General features: G+C 33.7%; 1 protein-coding gene across 1 annotated transcript in view; it reads left to right on the forward strand.

Moving 5' to 3' along the window:
• LOC136413692 (uncharacterized) overlaps positions 1-27,063 on the forward strand; it is a 56,204-nt gene that overhangs the window by 13,687 nt on the left and 15,454 nt on the right. Inside the window, exon 10 of the mRNA XM_066397374.1 lies at positions 19,064-19,174. Within this exon, the coding sequence (XP_066253471.1) occupies positions 19,064-19,174 (111 nt within the window). The remainder of the gene's footprint in view (positions 1-19,063; positions 19,175-27,063) is intronic.

Consider the following 27,063-nt stretch of genomic DNA (forward strand, 5'->3'; position numbering starts at 1 on the left):
AATTTCCGTTCTCCACCCTTGCTTAGAGACAATTCAATTACCTTATTCGTACAGCTACTTCCGTATATGATACTAATTTTTATTTGCTGGAAATTCATCCAGGATGGAATCAATTTAAATGAATATATAAAATGGCAAAGCTTATATCCTGCCTGTTGTTCCATTTTTTTTCCATCCTTTTTAACCTACAGTCGCTTGAGCGTATGTTTTGGGACAATGTCTCATGACATATGTGTATCTACTTTATATACACACATGTCTGATGAAACCAATAAGTAGAAACACATGTTGCCTAGTTCCTCAACACCTTATTTCCTTTTTGTTTGAACGGGTATGGAATTTTGCGAGAATGCCGTCAAAACTTTTTAACTGTTTTTTTCGATAAAAGCGACAGTGTCAGTCAACTTTCCAATATCATTTCCGTTTTCAATGATCACCAATTTCCAAACTTATTTAGAAGCATTTTTAATTTCCTCATTTTTAAAATGAATCCCCTACATGTAGTCAATAACGTCAAATAATTGTTGAAATGTCTGCTTTATTAATGCCTTTAAATGAATTTTTGTAATTTTTGTCAATTGAAGCTGTTCGGTTTTTTTATTTTAGCTAATTTTGTCTTTCTCTCTCTAGGAAAGAAAAATTGGAATAGCGGTAAAAGAGAATTTAATTTAGTGCCTTCCAGGAATTTTCATTTTCTCAATATAATTTTCCAACATATATTAACTTTTAATTGATTTTATGTATTTTTTTATATCGATATTTAAGCAGTGACACCAGAAGGAGCTCGTATAGATTCCCAAAGTAAGCAACTGTTCCATTTACCCGACTTTTACCAATGAATAGCTACTAATCTCAATTAATCGAGAGATTGTACACCTTAAATGTTAAACTATATTATACAATGTTTAAAATCAGGAAAATCATGCAATGGATATGAGTTTGCCACAGTTTGATAAATTGCAGCAAAAGTATTGCCCTGATATAACGAACACTTATAATGCTGACGTTTATAAAGGTTTTACATTAGGTTTTTGGAAAGGGATATTTGTTGTCAATCGGGAGGAGCAGGTACACTTTGAATTATTCAAGAGTTCATTTCAAAGACGAAGCAGGAAATGAATTTCTGGATAAGCCTAAATCTTTGATATCATTAAACTTTAATCGCGTAACTAAACATAACATTTCATTCTTGTCCTCGTTTATGTCACATTTTAGACCATTAATAATAAATCATTGTTGATGTACCTAAAATTTGGAAGCGTTGAAGCGTCTTTCTTCTTTTTTAATGGCATCCGGCGGGCAATTTATCACGAACCAATCGGTAATCTGCATTAAACAACGTATTTATAAGGAGAAGTATTCTTAATCATTACATCGTGATACATGAGGCCTGGGACAGGATAAGATTAATGTGATCATAATAAGGGTGGAGCTTCGGCATTTATTTCATAGGTACCTTTATGAGACCGTGATGGGTACCCGGGCGTAAAATGAGAGTTCACGTTTTCTGGTACTTTATCACGTCCTCATTAACTCGACCGATGCATAATAAGGGTATAAAGGAAATGAGTCCCATTGTTTTTGGATTGAGTGTACCAAGCCCACGATTTCTCCGATTGGATTTCAGACTTGTAAGTCACGCAGATGGGAAATTCTAAAGCTTTTAACTAATATCCTGTCACTTGCGTAGGAAATCGATATTTAGATATTGACCTACAATTACCAATTCGACAATCCAATAATATTTACAGGCATCCGCCACGCCGCTGTTAAGCCATCAGGAAAAATTTGTTCTTTCCATCTTTTTCCATTTTAATTCTATTCTATTCGTTCTCGGAAATCCATTATTCTGCAGACGCAATTTTTCATTCCGCGGAATGGAAAAGGTTTCGTACGATGGCTTTTCCATTGCGCAATGTAATTAAGAATAATTTAGTAGCTCGAAAATGTATTCAACTTTTCTCAAATAATGGGCGATGTTTAGGAATAGTTCTTTGCAGTTGTTGCAACGTGATTTATCGACGACCAAAACATTCGAAATTAAGTTAAGAAAGCAAAGTTTACCCAGATTTATTGCATATTTGTTTGTTCGATTTAGCTTGATTCATTGCGAAGAAAACAAAAAGTCGTCCCCTGGCAACATTTGAAAACGCTAGCGGGAAAGCCGACCAAATGACGTTTTCCGGTAATTTTAATTGCGTTGCCCTGTCCAACCCTTCCCGATAAAGCATTTGGCTAACTTCGTCCTTAGCTACACCTTTTGTTTCCGGTTCAAACCCAGTAACCCAATCTATTTTCTTTGACCGCAAAGGATTTCAGCTATGTGGGCGGTTTTGTTCTAAGTAATTAGGCAGAGCTTACAGCTTTTGAAGTCTAATGTGTCACTGAGGTCCACCATTTTTTATAATGTGCGCGAAATTTCAAGGGTCGATAGGGTGAGTAATTTTAGGGTAAAACATTATGTATGAAACTTACCTCGTGAAAGAACTTCATTGACTTCAGCGAATCCGAAGTAATTTAGGTACGTTTTCTTTAAAAAAACTTCTGAACTTTCAGCAACGACCTGAAATAGCAAATATTTTTCAACTGCGGCACTTAAATTCGTTGTTACAACTGAAATCCGGATTGCATTATTTTGTGTTATGCAGACTGTAAAGAAACTTGCAAATGCACATGTGGAAGTTAAAATAAAATGTATCCTTGAAAATTTGGTCCAGTTTTTACGGGTACACATACATCTAATAATTGTGGATTAATTATGTCGAAAGCACAGAAGTCTTCGATGTAATTTACATGTTTACATTATTCGAGATGGTTTTTACCAGTTTTCTTACACGTAACGTAGAATAGTTTTCGGTGGCTATTTACCGAACTTTATAATACGAAGTGAGAACAATGAACAATGGCAGATGCTGAATAATACGAAGCTGGAAGTTCTATTTTCCGCTTATTTTGCTAAGAGATTTGGACACTTTATTTACCTATACTATAGCCCATTTCTGTTAGTTTGTGATATTCTTGTATGCATATATACAGGGGGTGGACAAAATAATATGAACACTATGCAATAAACTACAACTTGTTTCACGTTGGCAACACTGCTTCCACGCAAATGATGCAATGCATATATATTGTACAATTTACGTGGTACCTTTTATTGATTATGTTTCGGTATATTACGTGCTTTCTTATGCAATAGTTACAACAAGGGATCGATGAAATGTGTGATCTCTCAGATTTCGAAAGAGGACAAATCGTTGGGGCTCGATTAGCAGGAGCGAGTGTAACAAAAACAGCTGAATTATTTAACGTTTCACGAGGGACAGTATCCACGGTAATGACAGAATACACAAAATATGGCAAAACATCATCAGCAAAGAGGAATAGTGGACGAAACACAAAGTTAACGGACAGAGGCCGACGAACATTAAAAAGAATTGTGACCCGACAACATAAAACTACCGCAACAAAAGTAACAGCAGAACTCAACACTCACTTGAGTAATGCTGTTTCGACAAAAACAGTACGGCGAGAACTCTACAAGGCTAACATTCATAGAAGGGTTGCAATTGCGAAACCCCTTATAACGAAAGCCAATGCAAAGTTACGAAACAAGTGGTGTCACGATCATAAAAATTGGACACTTGATGATTGGAAGAATGTGATATGGTCCGATGAATCATCGTTTACTTTGTTTCTTACAAGCGGCCGTGTTTATGTATGGAGAAGTCCAAAAGAAGTTTATGATCTGGACTGTCTGCTGCCTACTGTAAAGCATGGAGGAGGTTCAGTTATGATTTGGGCGGCTATATCGTGGTATTCAGCTGGTCCTATCATTTACTTGACTGGTCGGATTACTGCAAATGATTATCTCGACATCCTCAGTGATGAAGTCCTTACCATGAACAGCATATTGCTGCCAAACACTGCCATATTTCAAGATGATAATGCGCCTATACACACAGCCAAAAAGGTTCAGTCTTGGTTTGAGGAGCATCAAAATATAATCAAACATCTTCCCTGGCCAGCACAATCGCCTGACCTCAACATAATTGAACCATTATGGGGAATTTTAGAGCAGCGCGTGAGGAACAGATTTCCACCTCCGACCTCACTGAAGCAATTGGCGAATGTTTTGGTAGAAGAATGGGATAATATTCCGTTGGAAACTATTCAGACACTCTATGAATCCATTCCGCGAAGAATTGCAGCTGTTATAAAAGCAAATGGGGGTCCAACACGTTATTAGTTCATAAATATTGTATATATGTCAGGTGTTCATATTATTTTGTCCACCCCCTGTATATTGCGATGAAAGAAAGAGAGAAAATATATCTAAATATCTGTTCAATGAAACCCAGTTGATTGTTGTAATCATTCGACAAGTCCATTTAGGAAGCACATAAAGTGTTACACACGCAAAATTTCATGCCGAAACGGCAACACGGTGCGTTTGACGGCATCATAAGGTATTGTAGGTCGCCTACCATTTGGTCGTAAGACGTACATACATATTTCTGAAGGAAATAGATAAATGGTTAAGTTTTTTTGAAAATTTTAATTGTCATACATTTGATAACCCTGTAATTACTTGAAATTATTTAAAATTCATTACTCGAATTTATGTTGTATACAATATCCTATCGTGTGACAATATTTCGCTTTTGAAGTAATTGCTAGATATTGTGTCTACTAATTTGCTATAATTTATCTCTGAGTATTCGACGCCCACGTTGTCAGATTTGCATATTTTATTGTGGAATGAGATCAGTTTAAAGATTAAAAATATGTTTGAAAATTATTGTTTTCCTGTGTTTAATAACACGCCATTGTGAAAAAGGTTTTCAAAATTGCGAGATAACTCTGGATGCACAGGGCTTCTAAGTTAGATATGTTTATTACTGCTATTTTCGAAACGACAAGAGTTACAAAATCGATTTCATGAAAATAAAATTGGCATTTTTAAAGTTCTTTAATATACTCTAAGTCACGTTGTGAAATTGTTTTTCGTTTACGAAAAAAAACCGTGGCAACTGATGCAGAAAGTAATAGGATTTTCTACTTTCTTTAAAAATCTTAATTTTCAAGGAAAACTTGTACATTTAGGTATAGGAAAGTATAATAGTTTTCGATCGGTAATATTTCAATCTGAAACTTGGAGTAATAAAATATAGGGTGTTCCATTTAAATTAAGCAAGTTAATACCCTTTAAAGTAAGTACATTTTTCAATTTATTTTTTGGACACACTGTATAAGATATCTAAATTTTCATGACTGTGGCATGAAATATGCCTCATGTCTGAGGTTTGATGTGAATTTCGGCTTACTCCAGTTTAAACTTCTTTTAAAGCAAAGTTTTTAAATTTGCACTACATTTTTACCAAATCTCAATTATTTCAAAATCCTTAAGATTTAGGGTAGGTAAACCTTAATCAGACTTACATTTATTTATCTCAAGGAATCTAAAACGGTACTAATATATTGAGTGTTCCATTTAAAAAAACATAACTTTGATATTTTTCACTTATTTACAACCCCCTGTATAAAAGTAAAATAATTTGAGAGTGTACCTCTATATGAGTTCTACACACTGCAAAAAAGAAAAATTCGAAATATTAAATACTTTAGCCGCAATATTTCGTGTAGCATGACGTGAATAACCCTGTATAGGAGATATTGACACTAGTTATTTTTTATACGGACTTGGAATTTTTATGTAATATTTTAAAAACGCATTTTATTCCTCAAATATTAATGTAACATATGGGATTTTTTGTTGTTTTTGGCCACACACTCCCGATGTGACTGCGAAGGTTTTTTTGTTTGGGAAATTGTTAAGGATTAATTTTACAACACAGAGCCAGAAGATATTAGTGATTTTAAAAATTAAAAAATATAATAAAAATCGCAGTTAATTCATTGATGTCAGGAATAAATAATGCTTCCGAAATATCAAATAAAAATGTCTTCTGTATTTAAAAAAAAATTGTAGGTATTTTGAAATACCTTGTCACCTTGAGATACTAATAAGCTTATGTTGCAGAGAAGAAAAAACTAACATAACAATGTAGTAAACTTTTTTTGATTATAATAATGCCTTTAAAAATATTTTTTACTGCAGATTGTGACCAATTTTACATTTATAAAGCTGCGTACGGCATATTAAATGTTTTCAAAAATGGTAACTTCGTTCTTATTTGACGAATTGTATAACTCTCACCATTTCCGAAATAGCAATAGTGGGTATACTCAAATTAGCCTTCCTATACACCGGAAACCCCCGAAATTAATTGGGTACCTTAAATTTTCCGAAATAGTCTTTCCAAATTTTCGAAGAATTCTGAAAAGACACAAAATTATCATTTTGTTAATGTCGTAATGATGGGTCAAGACATAATGTTCACATAGTAACGTTACTTTGTCAAAAATGAAAGTATCTCCAGAGGTTGTTGGTTCCCTACCACATTTCCATGCATTGATAGAATTTTTGGTATAGAATATATGTATACACCCAGACATTTTGGTTTAGAATGTATGAGAATACCTTGTTAAAGTCTTTTACACTAATTTTGAAACATCCTGTATAGTTCATCCTTCTTATTCTTGCTGATTCCCTCAAACCTTCATAACACAACGATAAATTCTCTGATGTAGCAGACAGGAACGTATAGCTTCTAACGATCCTCGATAAATAAATAATCAAACAGCCGAAAATATCGTAAATCTGGAACGAAATAAAATGGTGCTTAATATCATAAATTGCTACCGCAAAATTGCAAGCAGACTTTAAAATTGTGTATCCAGATAAAAGCAATAAACTTTATATCCAGTTTGTCGCAGCAATTATTATATTACTGACTTAAGTGATTTATATAAAAAAAACTTTCTAACTGCCTCGAGATAGCTTTATTGCATTATATCCGCTTCAAATTCATAGAGCAACCAAACTACTAACTAATCCCCAAACCCTCATGTTAGACGATAATGATGAAACTTTATCCAATCTCAAACAATCAGGTGCTAAGTTTCGATAATCCATCCAATGCCACATTTCATACCTAATAGGTGAGACCTTAAAATCTCTTAGTTTTAGCAGTTAGTGTAACCTGTATAAATGCTGTTTCGAGTTGCAATTTCGTTTACCATGTCACTGTTGAACCTATAAGTTGGCGGAAGAAGGATTTAGACATATCAAGTCAAGAATTTTAAAGAAAAATCCTGAAAATGTTACTCTTTTTGGAGATACCCAGTGCCAACACGTTATAAAGGGAGCAAACTGCGCAAAATCCCTCTGGAATGTCATTGAATTAAAACGTTAGGCGTGATGAGATTGGACGAAATTGGACGAAAGGGTGAGAGAGAGAGAGAGGGGGGGGGGGGGGGGGGGGGCGAGAGAGAGAGACAGAGAGACACTTGACTTGAACTAACATATAAGTATTGTGTGCAATGTTCTGTAAAATTATTTTAAACGTGGGCAGGAACTGCTTGTCGGATTATGGAACCATCGGATGGCGGATGTACATATACGGTATTGTCCGAAGCATTCATAATCCGACGATATGTTGAGCTAAATTTACTATAATTGTAGTACTAGTACAACTATCATCAACATAACATGTATGAGCAGGACTGGAATACTAAATTTTCCAGAAACATATTCTGCTGAATTATCAGCATATTTCTCAAAACATACGCATTTTCTGAGTTTAAATAAATTGATTCAAGACCATTGTCCGAACAAAATATAAGTCAGTTGCAGGAAGGATGTATGGCCCAGATCAGGATCCGATGAAGCCTGAAATCGGTTGCGATTTCAATTAAGTGATACCGATCTGAGGTAATCTGTAACGAAATTGTTATACAAGAGAGCATTTTGTAGCTACACGTGGAGGGTAAACCGACGGAGTTTTATTGCAGTTCCAATTTTTGACAACACGTGTAGCAGCTTAAAGTTTGTAAATAGCTTTACTCCAAGTGCGATTTCACCTCTTGCAAAGCTAAACTTAGAAGACCAAATAAACTGATTAAGTACACTTTGAAAAGTGCTTAGACTTTCACCACTTTGTCTCTTCCAGATTCAGAGGGCGGAAGTAAAATGTCTCCCGAGAGGTTTCCGGAGCGCAAAAACTCGTTTTCCACACAGAGTAATTTTAATTTGAAATTTGTCTCAGATACAGCGCGGTTATTTATTTGACAATCGTTGCCCGCCTGGAATGCAAATTAACATCCAGGGAGCTGGATTTTAACCGGACCTGGGTCCAGGAGGAGGCTGTTGGTGTAATCAGGATGAGGCCAAGTTATCGATTTTGCTACGAAATTGTGTTTTTGTGCCTAACTGGGCCAGAAAAGAACCTCTTCATGGGTAAAATTCTTCACTTCAACGAAATATGAACTAAAGTTCAACTTTCCGAAAGTATCGTTAATGATTAAACCAACTCCTCGTAAACAAACATTTTCTAGATTTCAGGGAATACTCTCATTGCACCACTTTAGATTTTCGAGCACCTCCATTTTCAACTCCAATTTAAAACTCACGTTTTATTTCTAGTTAGACAATCGACCACTGTGTTTTATTTTAATTAAAAAAGCTGGGAAAGCTTTTCGTATTTTGTTTATAGTTTCCTCAGACCTCAACAAACGACTCACAGAACTGAATTCAATTAAGTACTGTAAGAGGAAAGCTACGACTTTGAATGCAAATTAAATCTTAAATCTGGCACATTAAGACTGGAGGAAAAATGTGATTTGTTGTTTGAGATGATATAATTAAGATCAAATCAACGTTAAAGTCGCATCGTATTGAATAGGAAATGATATAGAAGAAAAATTTATTTGAGCATTCAATAATTGTCAGAAAGTTTAGTACTTTATAAGATTTTGTAATTTACATCTAAATTTTGGTAATCTAGGCTTATTCTGTAATCTCCAAAAACAGGTAAGTCTTATTTTGAAACATGAGTTTATGAATTCTTCAGGTTCTTACTCTCACACTTAAAATTTTTTTTCTTCTATGATTGAGATCCCGTCAAGATTTCTCCAGCCACCTACCTTAGCAAACTTAATCGAACTTCCCATCATAATTTTAAGTTTTCAAGAAATTAAAACCTCCTGCAACAACAAATTAATCAGATAACTCCCAATGAACGAGCCTTCGTCTGCCCATATTGATGGCAAAATATAAAGAGAGTAAATGAAAGTTTGAAGTATCTCTTCGCAAAACCTCTCCCAGAGTGCCAAACGATCGTTTCAGGTGTACGTGCCCCTCGAAAAATATACTTTCGGCTAAAAGCCAAAGAAAGAACATCAAGAGATGATTTTAAGATCTCGAGGAAATTCAATTTCGGTTTGCCACTTTTGGCAAGGGATATCAAACGCTTCTTGGGAGCAATCGGGTATCCGTATTGTGCTTGTGTATGCATAACTTTTTCCGGGTTTGATTGTGACTCTAAGAGAAACGTGTAAACCTGGAATAAACCGGATACAAAATACAAAGCTCATGTGTCATAGATATTATAATCTATTTCCCTTTTTCGTTATGTATTTTTATCGCTGAATTACTTATTCTGTAAAACCCACGAACCATAAACATTTCGATATATTCTCACACAATTTTTACGCTCTAGCGACTATCTATGCATTAGCTTTGGTACCCACACATAATACCTAACTTATGAACTTTAATGGGAATTGGTTAATGAGAAGATATCAATTGGGAAATATAAAACAGATATCAAGCCACAAGTATTTTTTCAAACCATGCATATTTCCGAAATATTCTGACAAAATGGTGAAACCAAATTTGGACTACGAAATGAAACCTCTTGTTGAAGTGTAATTTATAGTAATTCAACTCCAATATGACTGAAATTGACTACCCCAGAGAGGAGAAAATTTTTTGGAGAAAATTAGCAGAAAACCACTACGATATTTGTGAGAGCACGTTTGAAAATAGTCAAGAATGGAAAATAGAAAGTTTTGGAGATTTTAAAGTTCTTTCATTCATATACTTTTGTGAATAACTTCAAAGCGGTTGGAGATGCGAAGACACAGCAAGAAACTACTTTTTTTAATTGAGTAAAGAATGAAAATTTCAAGAAACTTAGTTACTACTACGTTACGAAACGCATTAAGTTTCGAATGGTGCCCAATCAAATTCGCAGCAGCTTATTGCGTCATGACATTTTTGTTTTCAAAATCGCAAGTATAGCGAATCGCTTTACACATCAGGTCTATTCATAAGTATAAGATAGTAACTTACTGATGATACGTAAACATACTGAGGAAAACGAGTAATTAATCCTAACTTGTCATGGTATTCTGTGTCAAAAGTAAGCGATTCTTAAATTTGCATTTTGTGTGCCAGATGTCCCACTGAATTTTGAAATTCCCAATTACTTTGAACGAAGACACATTCATAATGGCGATATAACGTCTTTGTTACTAAATTGTGATTGCAGTGCAACTGTTGTCCAACCAAATTCTCAGCCACTTATTACCTCTTTTTTTGAAATTGCTGCAGTTTAGGCATTCTTTTAACTAAAATTTCGTAGATTCGTCAACAACTGCATAAACATTTTGGTCTATTTTTCGTTGTAATTCTAAAAATTTTTAAATGCCATCAAGATTTTTCGATTGTGAGCCTTGAAAGTCATATCCGAACGAATTTACGCATAACAAATAAGGATAATCGGATTAAACGCCGTGGGTCCCCCTGGTAATTCTGACAATTTCCGCTCTCCGGACATTAAGAATTAATGAGTACGAACCCGGCGATCGGTGGGCCAGGCCCTGCTGTGGCGGACGGCGGCATTTAGGAAAACGATTAATGGCAGAAAAGTTGGGAACATGTGGTTCCGAGGGATGTTAAATCGGCGTTTTCAGGGCCGAAAAGGTTGAATAAAACGTAATAAATATGTATATTAAAATCTCAGTTTGGAGTTAAAATTCATTGTCCCAGAAGGAGCTCATTTTAGTACTAAAACACACGAACGTCTGTTGCCCCTTGCAGGAAATTATGTGCATTTGAATTCGTAGTCATTAAGAATATTACATTTAGCATTTTTGTGGGATCCTTCTGTAGAGCATTATGTTTGTCACTTTACTCAAAATGTGGTATAATGTTGGGGCAACACAATATTTTATAACCCACTAATTTTTCTTTTTCGCGTTTTTTTCTTTTTTTTGTCCTGGTTACTATTTCAAAATTGCGTCCAGAACGCTAATGCTTTTACTGTCTTTAAATGTTTTAATTTATAAAGTATTTTTTAGCATTTGGTATGCACTAAATGATTAACACATTACATACAGCGCTTTATTAAGATATAGCAATTTTCGACGTTTATTGTTCACATTTCATTTTCTGTTGTTGCTGGTTCTCATATAAAAATAATGTTCTGAATATTTCTATAAAATTTGTTTGCAGTTCGTTGTTTTTTCATCTGAAAAATTAGCTAAATTGGAAAATTTTTATTTTAAAAGATTATTATTCATGCATCGCACTTCTCTATTTTTCGTGAACAGAAAATAACGTTTTATTGTGTTTTTTGGGACAATGAATGTACCATATCTGTTTTCATCTTTCGTTTGATTTTTTCATTGTTCCAGGCTTTTACTTCAGGATAATATTCTTTACTTCCCTGTTTTTACCGGATTAAAATGCATGTTTTTTTTTGTAATTATAAAGAATATTATAATTCATTGATCTGTGACAATATCTTTGGACCCTTAAATTTTTAAAAATTAACTCATCAATTTCTACTTTCTTCATCTTGCTTTTATTTATTTCTGACCAGTGGAAAATTTTATCCAATATGTCTCTGCTCTGGCTATACATAAAAGGACATTTAATATACAATGTGCAGTATACGTTAAATCATTGGCGTGATAGTATTTTAAGACACAGCAATTTTAACATTTTAAATTTATCATTTGATTTTTAGTTATTTCAAGTTTTTACTTAAAAATATTCTTCTGTACCTATGCTCCTGTTTTTCCTGCCTTGATCTTTATTAATTACGTACTTTACTCAAGCATTTACTACAGTTACATTCAATATTTTATGTTGTAAAGAATTTCTATTGCATCCATCAAAAATATTTGAAAAATCGTTCATACAACCTTTCATGATCCATCACCAGGATTTATCTTCCATTTCGTTTTTTGGCTACTTAGATTTACATTAGAAAGTATAATTTATTAAACGTAAAATATAAATTTTCTACCATTTAAAAAACAAAATTGGTGATAGCTGTTAGCCGCTGAAACGTCGGATTATATTTTAAGTTACACAGTGATAATGAGAATGTATAATTGTTTTCAGTTTATTTGTTCAAATTAAAATCAGCAAATTACAAAATTAAATTGTTAAAACTCTGTTTTGTGTAATTAATTTGGAAATAACTGTAATTTTGAATTTCATAACATGAAGTTCCAAGTTAATGTTTGTTTCGATCCAGTCATCTCTCTCTCTCTCTCTCTCTCTCTCTCTCTCTCTCTTACTAAGTCTCTGTGGAGTGCATTCTGAGTGAAATCCTCTATGTATTGCGTCATCTTTGGCATTTCTGTAGTAGCACCGACCTGTCCAGCTATATGTCCACCATTGGCTATATTCCAGACTCGTATTGATTCCACATTAAACTCCTAACTTCTTGAGAGATTTGTTTGTTTTAAGATATGGGTAGTACGCGACGCATTCTCACCCAGCGTTGCCCTATAAGCGTCCTGCGTTAGCATGATCTATCTATAGACATTTTTTAAAAGTGGATTTCGTTAATTACATTATTCTCTAGCATGAATCGAAAACAATATTTTATACAATTTAAAAAAATTTTTTGCCGTATTATCCAAATATGTAAAAAAATGGGGGTTGCCATTTGAAATTTAAATGTTAACCTCCACCCCGCCCACGGAGGGTGGAGGGGAATCAACTTTAGCTTCAATACATTTCCCTCTCAGAGTGATTCAAGTTTGATACCAAACACTTCTTTATAGGATGCCTAGTATTCGAGATATTTTGATATTCCAGGTTAAATGTTACACCCTGTATATACATTTCGGTATTCTTTGTTACACTTTTACACTTTTTTCAATAATTTTTCATCTTAATATGGTCGATTCATCTTTTTCCTGGATCGGCGAATCATTAACGTTGACAAATCGAAACCTTGCTCTAACTGTCTCATTTGTAAGATGCCTCCCGTCTGCTGAATACCGCAAGACGTCTGCTTGGAAGACTTCAGCCTTGCGAAAAGATGATTAATTAAGTACGCTTCGGGAGAAATATAAGCGTTTTCTTAAGCCGTGTCTCGAATTTCTCCAGCTAACTCGTTAATATTTAAACTTTAATTAGAATAAAAATTGCTGCGCTTTAATCAACCTTAAAACGTAACTTTTTGATGACGAAATAAAATGCCTTTACTTTTATCAGTTTTTAGCAGACTTTGAAGTAATTACTTAAGTGCTTTAGACACAGGTTTAAATCTATTGCAAATAAAAACTTCTTGGCTCAGTATTACCGCAAAATTGCAGCCACACGATTTTATTGTGAAATAAGGCAATAGAAACATCATCCTGTCAGCTTTAATATTGATAGTACCCTCCAAGTTTTATCAATAATAGTTCGTCGGGAGCTATTTATCGGTAAACATATCAATCAAACCGAACGACATGCTTTATCACGAAGAAAATGGAAAATTGAAGCTCAAGAAGCGTCTTTTCTATACAATTGGCTTTATGAATATGGCGGAAACTGAAAAGGCATTATGTAGTAATTTGCTTTTTATTGTGGAAGTAATAGTGCCATTTTTTTTATGTCATTGGATGTGAAGCAACACCATATAACCAACCATTTTTATTCCACTATTCCCTAAAAATATCTTCATATTCAGTAATTTAGAAAAAAAGATAGTTCTTTGGCTTAAAAAATAATTCATGTCACGAAAATGGAAGATGTCAAGAGTTGCATAGAAAAGAAAATTCAATGAATTTTAATTCAAATGTCCGCATAAAACATCACACCCTATTTTAGCACTATTAGCGATATTTTTCTTTGTGATTTGATATGAAAACAACACACAAACTCAAACATGAAAAAAAACTTCTTGAAATTCTAAAAAGACGTTTCAATTGCTGTCAAAAGCGAAATATTTCAAAGGAATATTCCTCTTTTCTCTGGAAAAAGAAAGAGATTCTGATCGATATCCCATTCCTTTGTGCTAATATTAAACTAGCGCATATTCGTATAGGCTTTGCCGAATTGAATTTTATGTCAAAAAGATTAAATTTTTTTGGTTGTATTAAGCAAATTTCCTTGTTGGTGCACCAGGAAACCAAAAAAGTCTAAATTAATCAAAATTTTTAAGGTCATAATTGCTATAATACCAATCACTTCAATTAGCCCCTGTTGTACATTGACTAATTTCTTAATTTCCAAAAATTGTTTAAGATTTTGATCATTTTTAGTTAGATTGTTTAAAATTATTCCAAAAAGTTTTGAGTACACTATTAGACACGTGTTTCATGTTATGTAGTCCCTAAAGAAACTTTTAACGAAGAAGTTTCAATTTTTCCTCTTGCGGGCCATAGTTGTGCAGGTATAGCATAAATATTTATGAAATTATAATCTCGGATATTTTCTTGTATCCAAAAACCGACGAAACTTCTTGAATAATATTGTTGGTGGAGACATTTTCCCCACGGCGTCTAGGAGTTACCCCATAAAGGACTGTAAAAGTTATTCGAGCTTAAGGAATATGAAAGCAAAGTTTATATCTTAATAATGGTCTAGTGACTTCATTCCGTTTTCTCCAGCATGAGATTGCAATACTTTATTAAGTCACCAAAAGACAGATTTCAAAAGTAAACTTTAGCCCTAAAAGGCGATAAATATAGGCCCTTTTATGTTGGATATCAAGTTTATCGATAAACGCTTCAAAGAGACTCGATCTAGACATCCTTTTATGACGGGGATTTATTTTAGGGTTGCTAATAATAGATCAATAAATTGCCACATTATTAAATTGCATTCCCACTAATCAATATTACTCTGTGGTGATTATAACTGGGCATTAAAGTAGAAATGTTTACACTATTTTATTTGGTGATAGAAAATTTATGATAAGTAAATGGAAAGCTTTGGGACGTTATAGAAAATCCACTCAAATTTTACTATATCGCCAACAGGATTTATGTTAAATCAGTAGGATTTTAAAATCTCGGTTTTTCTTGATTTCTGGTCTGCCTTCTATCTGTTATGTTTCTCTGATATAGATTTCAGAAATGTCGATAATACACTATGGGGTAGCTACGTTTGGTGTATTATAACTATATCGTGATGTGAGAGTTACTTATTTTTAACAAGATTTTTTCAGTAACTATTATATATATCAAGATCTCACGCATTCAAAGGCTGCACAATAGCTGTGTCCAGTGCAACTTCAAAGTCGGTATGGTCGATAATTATTTTTCTTTAGAAACTTTTACTTCCGTATAAATGTTTTTTTAGTATACATAAATGCATGCTAAGTACTAAAAACCATTATAATATTATCCATATCTTGCGCTTTTCAACGATATCTTATCAGCAGGTATTGTGCTATCCCTGATAATTTACCTACTATCTCAGTCATTATGTAAACATGAATACCATGCTATCTTTATCAATGGTCAGGCCTATTTCAGGTCGTGCACATTGTTTTATATGTACATGTATGTGATTTGAGATTATCGCCTTTAGAATTTCAGAATTCATTCATTGAAAACATTCGTAGATTTAATATTGAAGATATCTACAATGTGCCTATCTACTATTTGTTTATTCGTGTAGTTGGTGCAAGAACCAACTTTCATTACAGGGCCAGTTTTTGTATGTTTTAGAGGTATTTTTCAACGTGAATTAATTTTCAATATAAACTTTTTTGTTACGAAAATATGCCTCAGTTTAAAACCGAAGTAGTAATTGAATACAGGCCTTTGGTTCACGTTTCAGTGAGTAAACATAGTGAAATTGTTGATGATGGGGAAACGTTGAATGTAACACAAGGTACGATCATTAAAAATTTTAGCGCGTTGTCCAAATGCTTATGTATCTAAATGCAGTTTCAGTAGGGAAGTTTAATGTTGTTATTAATTCGTTAAGAATTTGAAGCAATTGCTTCCTTTTTCTTTGTAGTTTGTTAGTATTTATTTAGGATGCCATCTAGACCCAAAGTAATGAACTAACCTTAATTAACCATCGGTATTTTATAACAATTTTAAGCTTAAAATTTATTTGGGATTATTAGAAAATAGAGTCAAATCAAGAAGGGGAGGTTTAACTTAAAATTTATCTTTTACCAAATATCGAGTCAAATATTTATTATAATATTTACAAACTAAGACATCCAATGTAGTTTTATCTTGATTAAAACAAGATTACGAATAATATCGTAATTAGGTGAGGTAACGCTAGAAATTAAGTCCTGAGTTCCTCAGCTTTCAAAGACGACTTTCAAGGTGGAAAAAACTTTACACTTACTTTACTTTTTTCTTACATTTTCCTATTACTTACTCCTGAAACTGGAAATAACTTATTGATGAGTACGCACTCTCTGTTCCTCTCTCAGTTTTAAATATTTCTTTAAAAAAACTTTTATTCTCTTATCAACAACGTTGAATTTCTAAAAAAAAACTGTCCGTACACGTCGAAACGAACAAATTCAGCCAACCCTAATTTAGTTATTCCTTGCTGGAAAAAATTTCAGAAGACCAATGAAAAGTCTTCCGCAACATCCAATTTGAAAAGAGACAATTCGATAAAAAAACCCATTTGAAAACCCGCAATAATGATAAACACTGCGAAGGTTTTTTTTCTTATTCTCTTCCACATATATCCAGTTAAGATGATATATGATTTGATATCGATGATGGCGGTAACACTATTATTCTTGTCCTTTTCTCTTCCGGTGATTTCATATCCTGTGGAATTGATTATATTGGTTTAGCTAGACCGTGTAGATATTTATGCCTTTAGTAGTTTAAATACTTATTTGGGGTAATATTCAATTGAAGCATTAAACCTATCTGAGAAACATCTTTACGACATCATACACGTAATCGTTCGAATTTTATGGATGTTTACGTAGGCCTCATCCAGGTGTTTTTGCCTGTGAGCACTCAAGACTTATAAGAGACATTTAACACCCCGTTTTGTATTTTATTAGGCAACTATAAAACTTCCTTATGGTAAATATTCCTTTCCTATTTGTGGAATTTTTGCTGTAAATTTTGTGGAGGAAATTTCGTTTAAACAAATAATGGAATGGATGATTTTGCGGTTTAGGGTTTCAACACATCTCTTAGTAATTTGTGTCATTGGAAGAGTAATTTTTCATTATAACTCAGATGTTATTTTTTCATTTGAAATTGGTGCAAAGATACTCCTCTTTCTCGTCGAAATCCTTAACAAGATACGACCAAACTTCCGCAAAGATAAATTATCTTTTTTCTGGACCGGAGGACATTTATAGCAATTTTTTCATCTCAGCGGATCTCTTAGCACTAGGAGAAACTCGTGCAAGTCAAAAACAGCCTCTCTGCGGAAATAAACATGAGCCTTTGAAAAATAGGGCGATGAAAGTAGGGATGCTCTAGCATCAGATATGATGTTAAAAGGGGTGAATTGTTTTCTTTCCACTTTCCTTTCTCACGATAATTCTAAGGTGCAGGAATTCCCACGTCAACCCCGATTAATGGAATATGTAATTTTTCAAACCGAGGTACATATTGTGAAAGTCATTAGGACCTTCATAATCAGTTTGCTTAGGCAGGGAAAGCGTAATTTGTAGTTGGGGTTCTCTGGCTAATTAGCGCCGAGTAGACCCGAAAATGTCCGCGTTGATTAGATATTATGGGTTATATTTAACACGCAGATAGGTTAATAAACCTGAAAAGTCATTGTGTAATTATTATTAGAAATTACTACTTTTAAAGTTTGAAGCGAACGAACTTTTAAGTTAAATCAAAACTGTCTAGGTCTTCGGAAGTTGAAAAATGAAAAATCTACGACGGCCTTAGCGGCTAGGAATCTGGTTAGACAATGTAAAAGTAATAAAATATATTGCATGAAAACTAAAATTTGGTAACAACTTTGACAGGTAATTTTGTTGACGTATAGTTTTTGTCCTTATTTGGCTGTGAAAGAAGAACAAAGTGAGGTAGATTTTTTGGGTGGAGGTGACGACAGACAGTGGTGCTTTAAAGAAAATTGCAGAACAACACTGCGTTCCGAAATTACAAACGTTGCGTGAATGTGCTCTCAAAATTTTAAAACATTACACTTAGTGCAATATTAACGTTTAGGTTTCTGTGAGGTTGTCGACTCAGATATTTTCAAATATTCAGCATCACCATCTATTTTCGAACAATATTCTTTTCTGCTGACACAAACGAATTTGCCTGTACCTACACTGCATGCCTTAATATGGAATATAGCGAAATAATCTCAACTCCGAGTTATAGTTCCACAAATGCAGGGCTGCTTTTCCTGTGCAAGACAAAGCCATTCAGGCAACTTTTTCAGGAAGCAGATTCTAAATGAAATGAACGAGTTGTGCTAAGCATCAGACTTCATAATTTATTATGTCGACATTTGATACTTTGAATCTGCTCAAACAAACTGGGTTAGATTCGGTATGAGCAAATATTACGGTTTATTTTCCTAGGCTTCCTCATTAAATATTCATTGTGTTATTCACGGCTGAAGGGACATCTTCGTACGACGACGCGACGTAACAAGAGAATTTGCTCCTGTGTATTTCCCCCTAGGCGTTCCATGACTTTGTAAAATTTTGAATTGAGCTATTTTTGGTAAAAATTCACTAAAAAATATCTCAAAGTATTAGTGATACTAAGAATTGAATCTTCATTTTTTGGACTTTTTTTATGTTTAATTTGGAATGACTGCTCACTCATTTTGAACGAAAAAGTCTCTTTAATCCGTCTCTGCCTTTCTTCTCTACTCAATAAAACCAAGCAGACAATAACAAGAACTAAATTCTCCTCAATAAACCCGTCTCTTTAATTTCAGGTGAGGTTTCGCAGTCGGACAGCGAGATGGATGGGCAGCTAAGGGAGAAAGAAGAGAAAGAGAAGACTGATCAGAGTCAACAAACCACACCCACTACGCCCCCCAGTTCAGGTAAAATTGTCCCTTTATTTGCTTTTCGTACATTTTGGGAAAACAAAGGAATCTTACCTATTGGACCAATTTTTTAACATTTAAGTAGCAAAAATTACTCAAAAATCCTATAGCTTCACCCTCACAAGGACATGGGCATTACATGCAGGATTAATCTGACATTATTCACTTGTCCCTACAGATTTGCGAGAATATGCAGTACACTCGCGTTTCCATTATAAATGTTCAACTGGCTTGATGGGGTTAATTTAACTAGGCAGGAGAGCATTTGCGGACCAAACAGTAATATCTTGTTTCACAAAAGACCTAGTAAGATTTTCTTAGTAAATTCCGATTCATTCTGAAAATAGTCGGAAGGAATTAAATTTCTCAAATTCATTTTTCATGGATTGATTTACTGAGTTAATAAAAAATAATTGACAATTTATCATGGTAATTGTAAATGGTTTTGTTCTTTATGGTTTGATAATGTTTCCTTTTGAAAATCTACGGAAATATTAAAATCTTGGAAAATCCTTTGAAACGTTAATCTAGTGTAGTACAAAATCAGGTGTCCGTAGACATTAATAAATTCTAAAAACCCTATACTCTGTAATTGTTTTATTTAGAGCCAAATGATATATTTAGCAACTTTATCATCACAAGGGTGAAATTTCTTATAGACAGTTTTTTTCCTCTAAAATCGCCAGAAATAGCTTCACCTAAGGAATATTCCTTAGAATCGAAGTCCTGACGAGACAACATGCCTCAAACTGAAAATCAAATAGGCATCTAATGGATCCTGTGTAATGCTCTTCCATTTCCATCTCATCGAAATTCACAGAAGACGCTATTTGACAAACAATATGCGGTGGGAAGTCAGATGTAATCAGACAGCTGGATTCTGACAAAAAGGCCTAATAAATGATGTGGTTTTACTAGGGGAAAAGCGCCATCTTTATAGACTGAACGTGTCTAAGCAAGAGATTATCCGCACCTTAAGGGAATGCGTGCAAATCGGCAGTTTAGTTTATACGTCTAGACGTATTAAATCATTGTAAATAAATCTGGAAATCGAAAAAAACTGGAAGTAAAGAAGAATCAAGACAGAGACCAGCAACAATTCTAAAACAAATTCATTAACCATTAGAATAGGGATGTTTGTTGAATACCCATTAAGCCATATAGAATCATAATACACTTACCCGTTTTACGTTCCCCTGTGTTTTATTACTCGTATATTACGCTCAAGTGATTATGCATTTAGGGATATATTTTGCCCCATATGTATAGGATTGCATGCGAGTTTAATGCTTTCCCTCCTACTCGCAAGGCAATAAGCACACAATTCTGTATTATGGGCCCTCGGAGAAATGCTCTAGAGTGTGTGTAGGGTCTTTGATTAAGAAAATCCCCAAACGTTTAAAGTGAGAGCTATTTTCAGTCAAGTGAAACAATTTCATAGAGCGATGGCGGAACAGAGTTTTAAAACATTTTGTCTATTTCCAGCGGATTGTTTCATTGGGTAAACAGATCCCCAACTTTCGTTGAAACTTCGTAATTATAACTAAAATGCCTCCGACAAAGTCGGGAAAAGTTTCAAATTTCAAATAAATAAAACCGGCCCTCAAAAGCCTTAAAAGGAATAAACGAAGGGCAATGTTATTTTTAGATTAATGCCACATTGGAAGCATTGAAGGTTGATTTAGGGAAACGTCTTTCCCGTTATTGTGTTTTCTTGAGTTTGTTGAAAGGGAACAGAACCGGATTTTGTAATTTTATTTTGTGTAAATTCCAAATAAGCGAGTCAACTTGCTACAACTCGCAACAACCACTTATCCATTAGGGACAATTGGTTTCCAGGGAATGTTGCCACCATTAATTCATTAGATTTTGGAAACATAAACCGCTTTCGCGATGCTTACTGTCTCTGTTAATACAAACTACCCTGGATGTAAGGGCAATAATAATGGAACTGGAATATTCGTTTATTAATATTCATAGAGTGGATTTATTGGTTTACTCTCCTAGAATAGCAATGTAGGTGTCTTAATTACATCTGCATTTAAAACAAATCTCGGATTCTGGGAATATGGAGATATTCCTAGATAATTTTTAGCATTTTGTTGAAGGAAATATTCACCGTCGCTTTCTGAAGCGAATTCCTCGGATTTTCCCTCTCGGCGTTGGAACGATGGAAAATGCGTCCTTTCAAGAGTCACTTTGTTATTATCTCTTTCATGTTTTTGTCGGTGAAAATTTACACGAACTTAAAAAGTGAATGAAGCAGTTTATTTTCCTCCTCTCAAGAGTTTCGAGCTGCAAATAGGATTTTTCTCATGTTTCCTATTTCACTAATAGATTTTCTGAAAAGAAGCCTCAAAGACGCTTTTCCGAAAGGCGGCATTGGATTCGCTTAATTATAGATTCATAATCAATAATGAAGCTCAGGAAGTGAGTCGCTAAATCTTTATTAATCCACTTAAGGAAAATACCTTTTCAGCCATGGAGGTTCAGTTTGAGATTATTGAATATTCGCTTCCTCTTCAATTTGTGATTTAAAAATTGATTGGTTGTCATGGAAGCAACAAGATACGATTAAAGAGAGAAAATAATAGGCTAGAGGAGATAGAGGTAATTTTGCTGTTTAATGTCACAACAAAGGACATGTTCAGTAGGTAGTATAGTGTTTTTGCTTATCGCACTAATTTATACTCTCGAAGAAGAGTTTAACTTCTTTTTCCTATATTGTATCTGGATAGCGACAATCAATCGCTAAAAATTTGTAACGAATGATATCGAAAAAGTGTACGTAGTATTGCTTTTTATAGTTTTATCCGCTTTATTTGGCAAATTAGGTACTAAATAAACTAAAAAATGACATCCCCATGACCCTTATGTCTTATATTTTATACGCCCTTATTGCGTCGGTGAATAACGCATCTCTCGCAACAAAATGACATCTTAAGGATACTAATACATGGCGCCCTTCTGTTCAAAAAATAGAATCAATTGTAGTGTAATGTCAGTAAGTATTTTCGACATTCTCTTCTTTTAGATCTTTGGTAGAAAGTTTTGCGATACATTTCTACTGCACATAATGTGCTATTTCAAAAGTGGCTGATTATATTAGAGCATTTGTGGACTGTAATCGTCAGCTGTTTTAAACATAATTTCTACCAGTTACATTGTTTTTATATTCCTCCCATTTATCTGCTGTATACTAATTAATTATTCGTAATCTTCCATTAAGAGCGTTTAAAATGGCACCCAATTCTCCCTAATTCTAGGCGTCTAAAGTAACTTGTGCTTCAAAAATACGCTCATTAAGCGAACAAATTTAACACCTGGTTTCAATAAAATAATTTAAACGTAATTTAAACTCACGTTTTTTAGAGTTTCCAGAGTCTCTTGAAAGTTTGAGAGAAATTTACTTCCTAAAACTGCACTGATTAACTATATCTAATGAAAAACAAAAATGTTTAAACAAATAAACGGTAAAATATCATCGCCACCGAATACTGACAAATTATTGGTTACTCAAATATCATTTGACAGATCTGAATAGAACTTTCTATTGGCCAATAAATATTATTTGAATTACTTTTTTCTCTTTTTTAAAAAAACATATTAAGGAAAAAAAGTTTAAGAATGCAAAAATGATCTACAAAGCCCTTACGGGTGAAGATTTTAGACTACAAATAGTCCCTGAAGAATAACTTTCATTTTGGTCACGTTGAACGCCACTCACTTTACTTATTAATTCAAGTCAGAGAACACCTAAATTGGTATTCATTTCTCTACAAATGTGAGCCACTTTCCGCTGGTTAAATACGTTTTAAACAGGCAATTTTAAAACTGCCGTTTAATAAATTATTTAAAAATGGCAAAAACTCACATGTTACAAGATTTCCAAGCTTGTTCCGGGCCACAGACTGGAAAAAAATTAATTTCACAATATCCCAAAAACTAACTTGCGCAATCAGAATCCATCATGATTAAACTATTGAGCGGCGAAACATTATGGCCGCTGAATTCTGGCACGTTCTTGATCCCTGATCGTCATGGCCAGATTTTGATGTTTCGTAATGTATGCGTTCCAGGAGGTGTTGAGTTACCTAGAAAGACAAATTTATTATTTGAATATTCAAAAAAGGCGTTTTCGTTTGTTACTGCCCTCAGTTGATTTTATATATTGCCTTTCAAAATGTGTTCTTACAGGCATATACTTTCACAATCATGTGGAAAAGAAAACTAAGAAATGATCTAATGAACTCTATAGACATCTATAGAACTTTCCAGCTTTCAAATATTCGAATTTTATTTCTCGCTAATGACACATTTTAAAGACTATGCGTGAAATTTCAAGAATAAAAAATTGCAATTCCCTAAATGAACAAATTTAATATTAGTTTTTTTATTAATGTATTAATGAATAACTAGAACGTTGTCTAAACATTTCAGTCCATAGGCTGGAAAATATCTCTTTCGAAAATTGCATAAATTACCATTTCTTTTCCTAACCAAAACCGCCGTGTTTGAACAAAGGAGCGGCGAAATGAGAAAACATCACGGCCGCTGAATACTCGCACGCTATTTATACTTCTAAAATCACGTTAATGTTAAATTTCCTATATACCTCTGACTAATTTTTTACCCGTTCTACTGCCAAACACCAATTATTTGAATGCAATGTTATATCGTGAATAAGTCCAAGAAAAGCATACTCTGTTAATGCAAACAAGAATAAACGTCAACATTGCCACTGATATTTTTATAAACACACACGTAGGAAGCATTTAAAGGTCTAAGAATTCGTATTAAATGGACGCACTGACTCTACAAAAAATAAGTAGAACTCACGTTTTGCAAGATTTTCATCCATTTTTCAGGCCATAAACTGGAAAAAATAACTTCCGAAAATTGCACTAATTTGACTTCTTCAACTATAAATCGCCATAATTAAACAAATGAGCTGCGGAACATTATGGCCACTGCATACTGCTACGCCATTGGTTCCCGAATGTCACATTGATGATTTAAATTTCCCATAACCTACTTAATATTTTCCGCTGGCGTTTCCTATTTTGGCAAAATCAATTATTTAAATTTGATAACACCTTGAAGAATACGACATTTGCCCTAAAAATCAAATAATTAATTAAAAAATAACTAAAACTCACAGTTTTTGAACGTTTTCAATTTATTCCAGACCATTTAATGAAAAATATCTCAAATTTTCTACATAAAAAATCGCCATGATTGCACAAAAGAGGCACGAATCATTATGATCGTTAATGCTGCAACATCATTTGTCTCCAATACATCACGTTTGATATAAATTTTCCACATCCTTTTTGTTCTCCAGGACCGATGTTTGAATTTGCTTGGCAAGCTTGAGTATTCACAAAAGGAATGTTATCATAAATTGGGCTTTGAGAGTTTTTCACCATTCAGGAGGCATTTAAATTCGAAGCACCGTCTCATGTAGAAAAAGAAAGCAAGTGTTGATAAATATAGAGAAAATGTAAATACATATAGCATAACTATATACAGGGTATTTCAAATTCGACCCTCACCATTGGGATCTCGGAAACTAGAGGAGATACGAAAAAGTTTAAATGGGGGCAAAGTTGCGCAATCTAGTGCTTGATCGAATACCGTTTTCAAAATTTTAATTTTCCGAGTACTTCCGGAGATATCCGAGAAAAACTAAAAATTGGAGAATCCATTTTTATTTTTTTTTAGCGTTATTTGACAAGAAAGGTTAAATCCGTAAGCACATTTTCATTGTCACTTTTTCTCAGCTACACAATGACATATTCAAATTTGCGATCCGACGTTTCGTCTTTCGGCTACCATCATCAACTTTATTTTTTCTTATGGGCCCCATATTGGATTTTTCGACAAAAAAATAGTGCGTTTCATTCTGAATTCATTGATATAGAACTTCTTATAATTTACTTTTTTAAAAGCCGAAATATTTAAATAAAAAGAAATATTACATAGTTGGCCTTGACTCCATCGAAAGACTTTCTTTTGTTCGCGTTATATGACAGAACTTCTCAAACGAATTTAGAGCGTGTGCAGATTTCCAATGAAAATGAGTTTCCGAAGTGAAGAAAAACGAGATATGTTAAGACTTTATTACAAATTTGATAGGAACAGTACGAAAACAGCTCAAATGTATTTTGAGTTATATCCGGAAAGACAACAGCCGCATAGAACATTATTTAAAACTTTGGACGAACATTTAGCTGAGTTTGGTGCTTTTGAAAAATCTAGGATGAAGTATGGAAGCGGAATGGAAGAAGATACTAGAAATAACCTACTGGCAGAGACAAAACTAAATTATTATTAAATGTTACAACAAGTGCTCAAATTGACGACTTTTTTGTGGGGCACTTTGAAAAATAGAATATATGAGAATCGAGATTATAACACAATAGAAGAACTTAGAGAAAACATCATTACACAATGTAGAGTAATCAGAAGGAGAAATATTATTAGGGCTGTCACTAATTTAAATAGACGTGTTCGTTTATGTATGCAGGAGGAAGGTCGTCAATCTGAACACTTGTTGTATCATTTAATAATAATTTAGTTTTGTCTTTGCCAGTAGGTTATTTCTAGTATCTTCTTTCCTTCTGCTTCCATACTTCATCCTAGATTTTTCAAAAGCACCAAACTCAGCTAAATGTTCGTCCAAAGTTTTAAATAATGTTCTATGCGGCTGTTGTCTTTCCGGATATAACTCAAAATACATTTGAGCTGTTTTCGTACTGTTCCTATCAAATTTGTAGTAAAGTCTTAACATATCTCGTTTTTCTTCACTTCGGAAACTCATTTTCATTGGAAATCTGCACACGCTCTAAATTCGTTTGAGAAGTTCTGTCATATAACGCGAACAAAAGAAAGTCTTTCGATGGAGTCAAGGCCAACTATGTAATATTTCTTTTTATTTAAATATTTCGGCTTTTAAAAAAGTAAATTATAAGAAGTTCTATATCAATGAATTCAGAATGAAACGCACTATTTTTTTGTCGAAAAATCCAATATGGCGCCCATAAGAAAAAATAAAGTTGATGATGGTAGCCGAAAGACGAAACGTCGGATCGCAAATTTGAATATGTCATTGTGTAGCTGAGAAAAAGTGACAATGAAAATGTGCTTACGGATTTAACCTTTCTTGTCAAATAACGCTAAAAAAAAATAAAAATGGATTCTCCAATTTTTAGTTTTTCTCGGATATCTTCGGAAGTGCTCGGAAAATTAAAATTTTGAAAACGGTATTCGATCAAGCACTAGATTGCGCAACTTTGCCCCCATTTAAACTTTTTCGTATCTCCTCTAGTTTCCGAGATCCCAATGGTGAGGGTCGAATTTGAAATACCCTGTATATAAGGTAATAAATGATTAGTACTTATTCCCTGAACATTTTATAGTCTCAACAGGACAAGAAAACAACATCTTACTTGATTATAATTAAATTAAAACCCTGTTTTTTGGTCATTTTAACGCAACAAAGGAAGAATATTAAATTGTGTTCTGTGAAAAATGTGTCTTGAGTATACAGGGTGTAACAATTTCGAGTCTATATATGGGAATCTTAGAAACGGTTAGAGATACAAAGTCAGTTAAATGGAGACACAGTTGCGCATTTCGGCGCTCAACAATAATCCATTTGCGAGTTTAAAGAAATACTAGTACTTTCAAAAATATCCAATAAAAACCGAAATTTTGAATTTTCGTTTTTTTTTAAAAAGATTCGAAAACCATTATTTGGAGAAAGTTGATGATGAAACATTATTAGAGCACTTTTTGTGTGGTTTTCTACTGGTGCGGAAAGTAAATTTCACGTAGATTCCGATTTTGTATAAGTCCAAGATAACGCCCATAAGAAAATCCAA

This window comes from Euwallacea similis, chromosome 15 (assembly GCF_039881205.1).
Source record: "Euwallacea similis isolate ESF13 chromosome 15, ESF131.1, whole genome shotgun sequence".
Lineage (NCBI taxonomy): Eukaryota > Metazoa > Arthropoda > Insecta > Coleoptera > Curculionidae > Euwallacea > Euwallacea similis.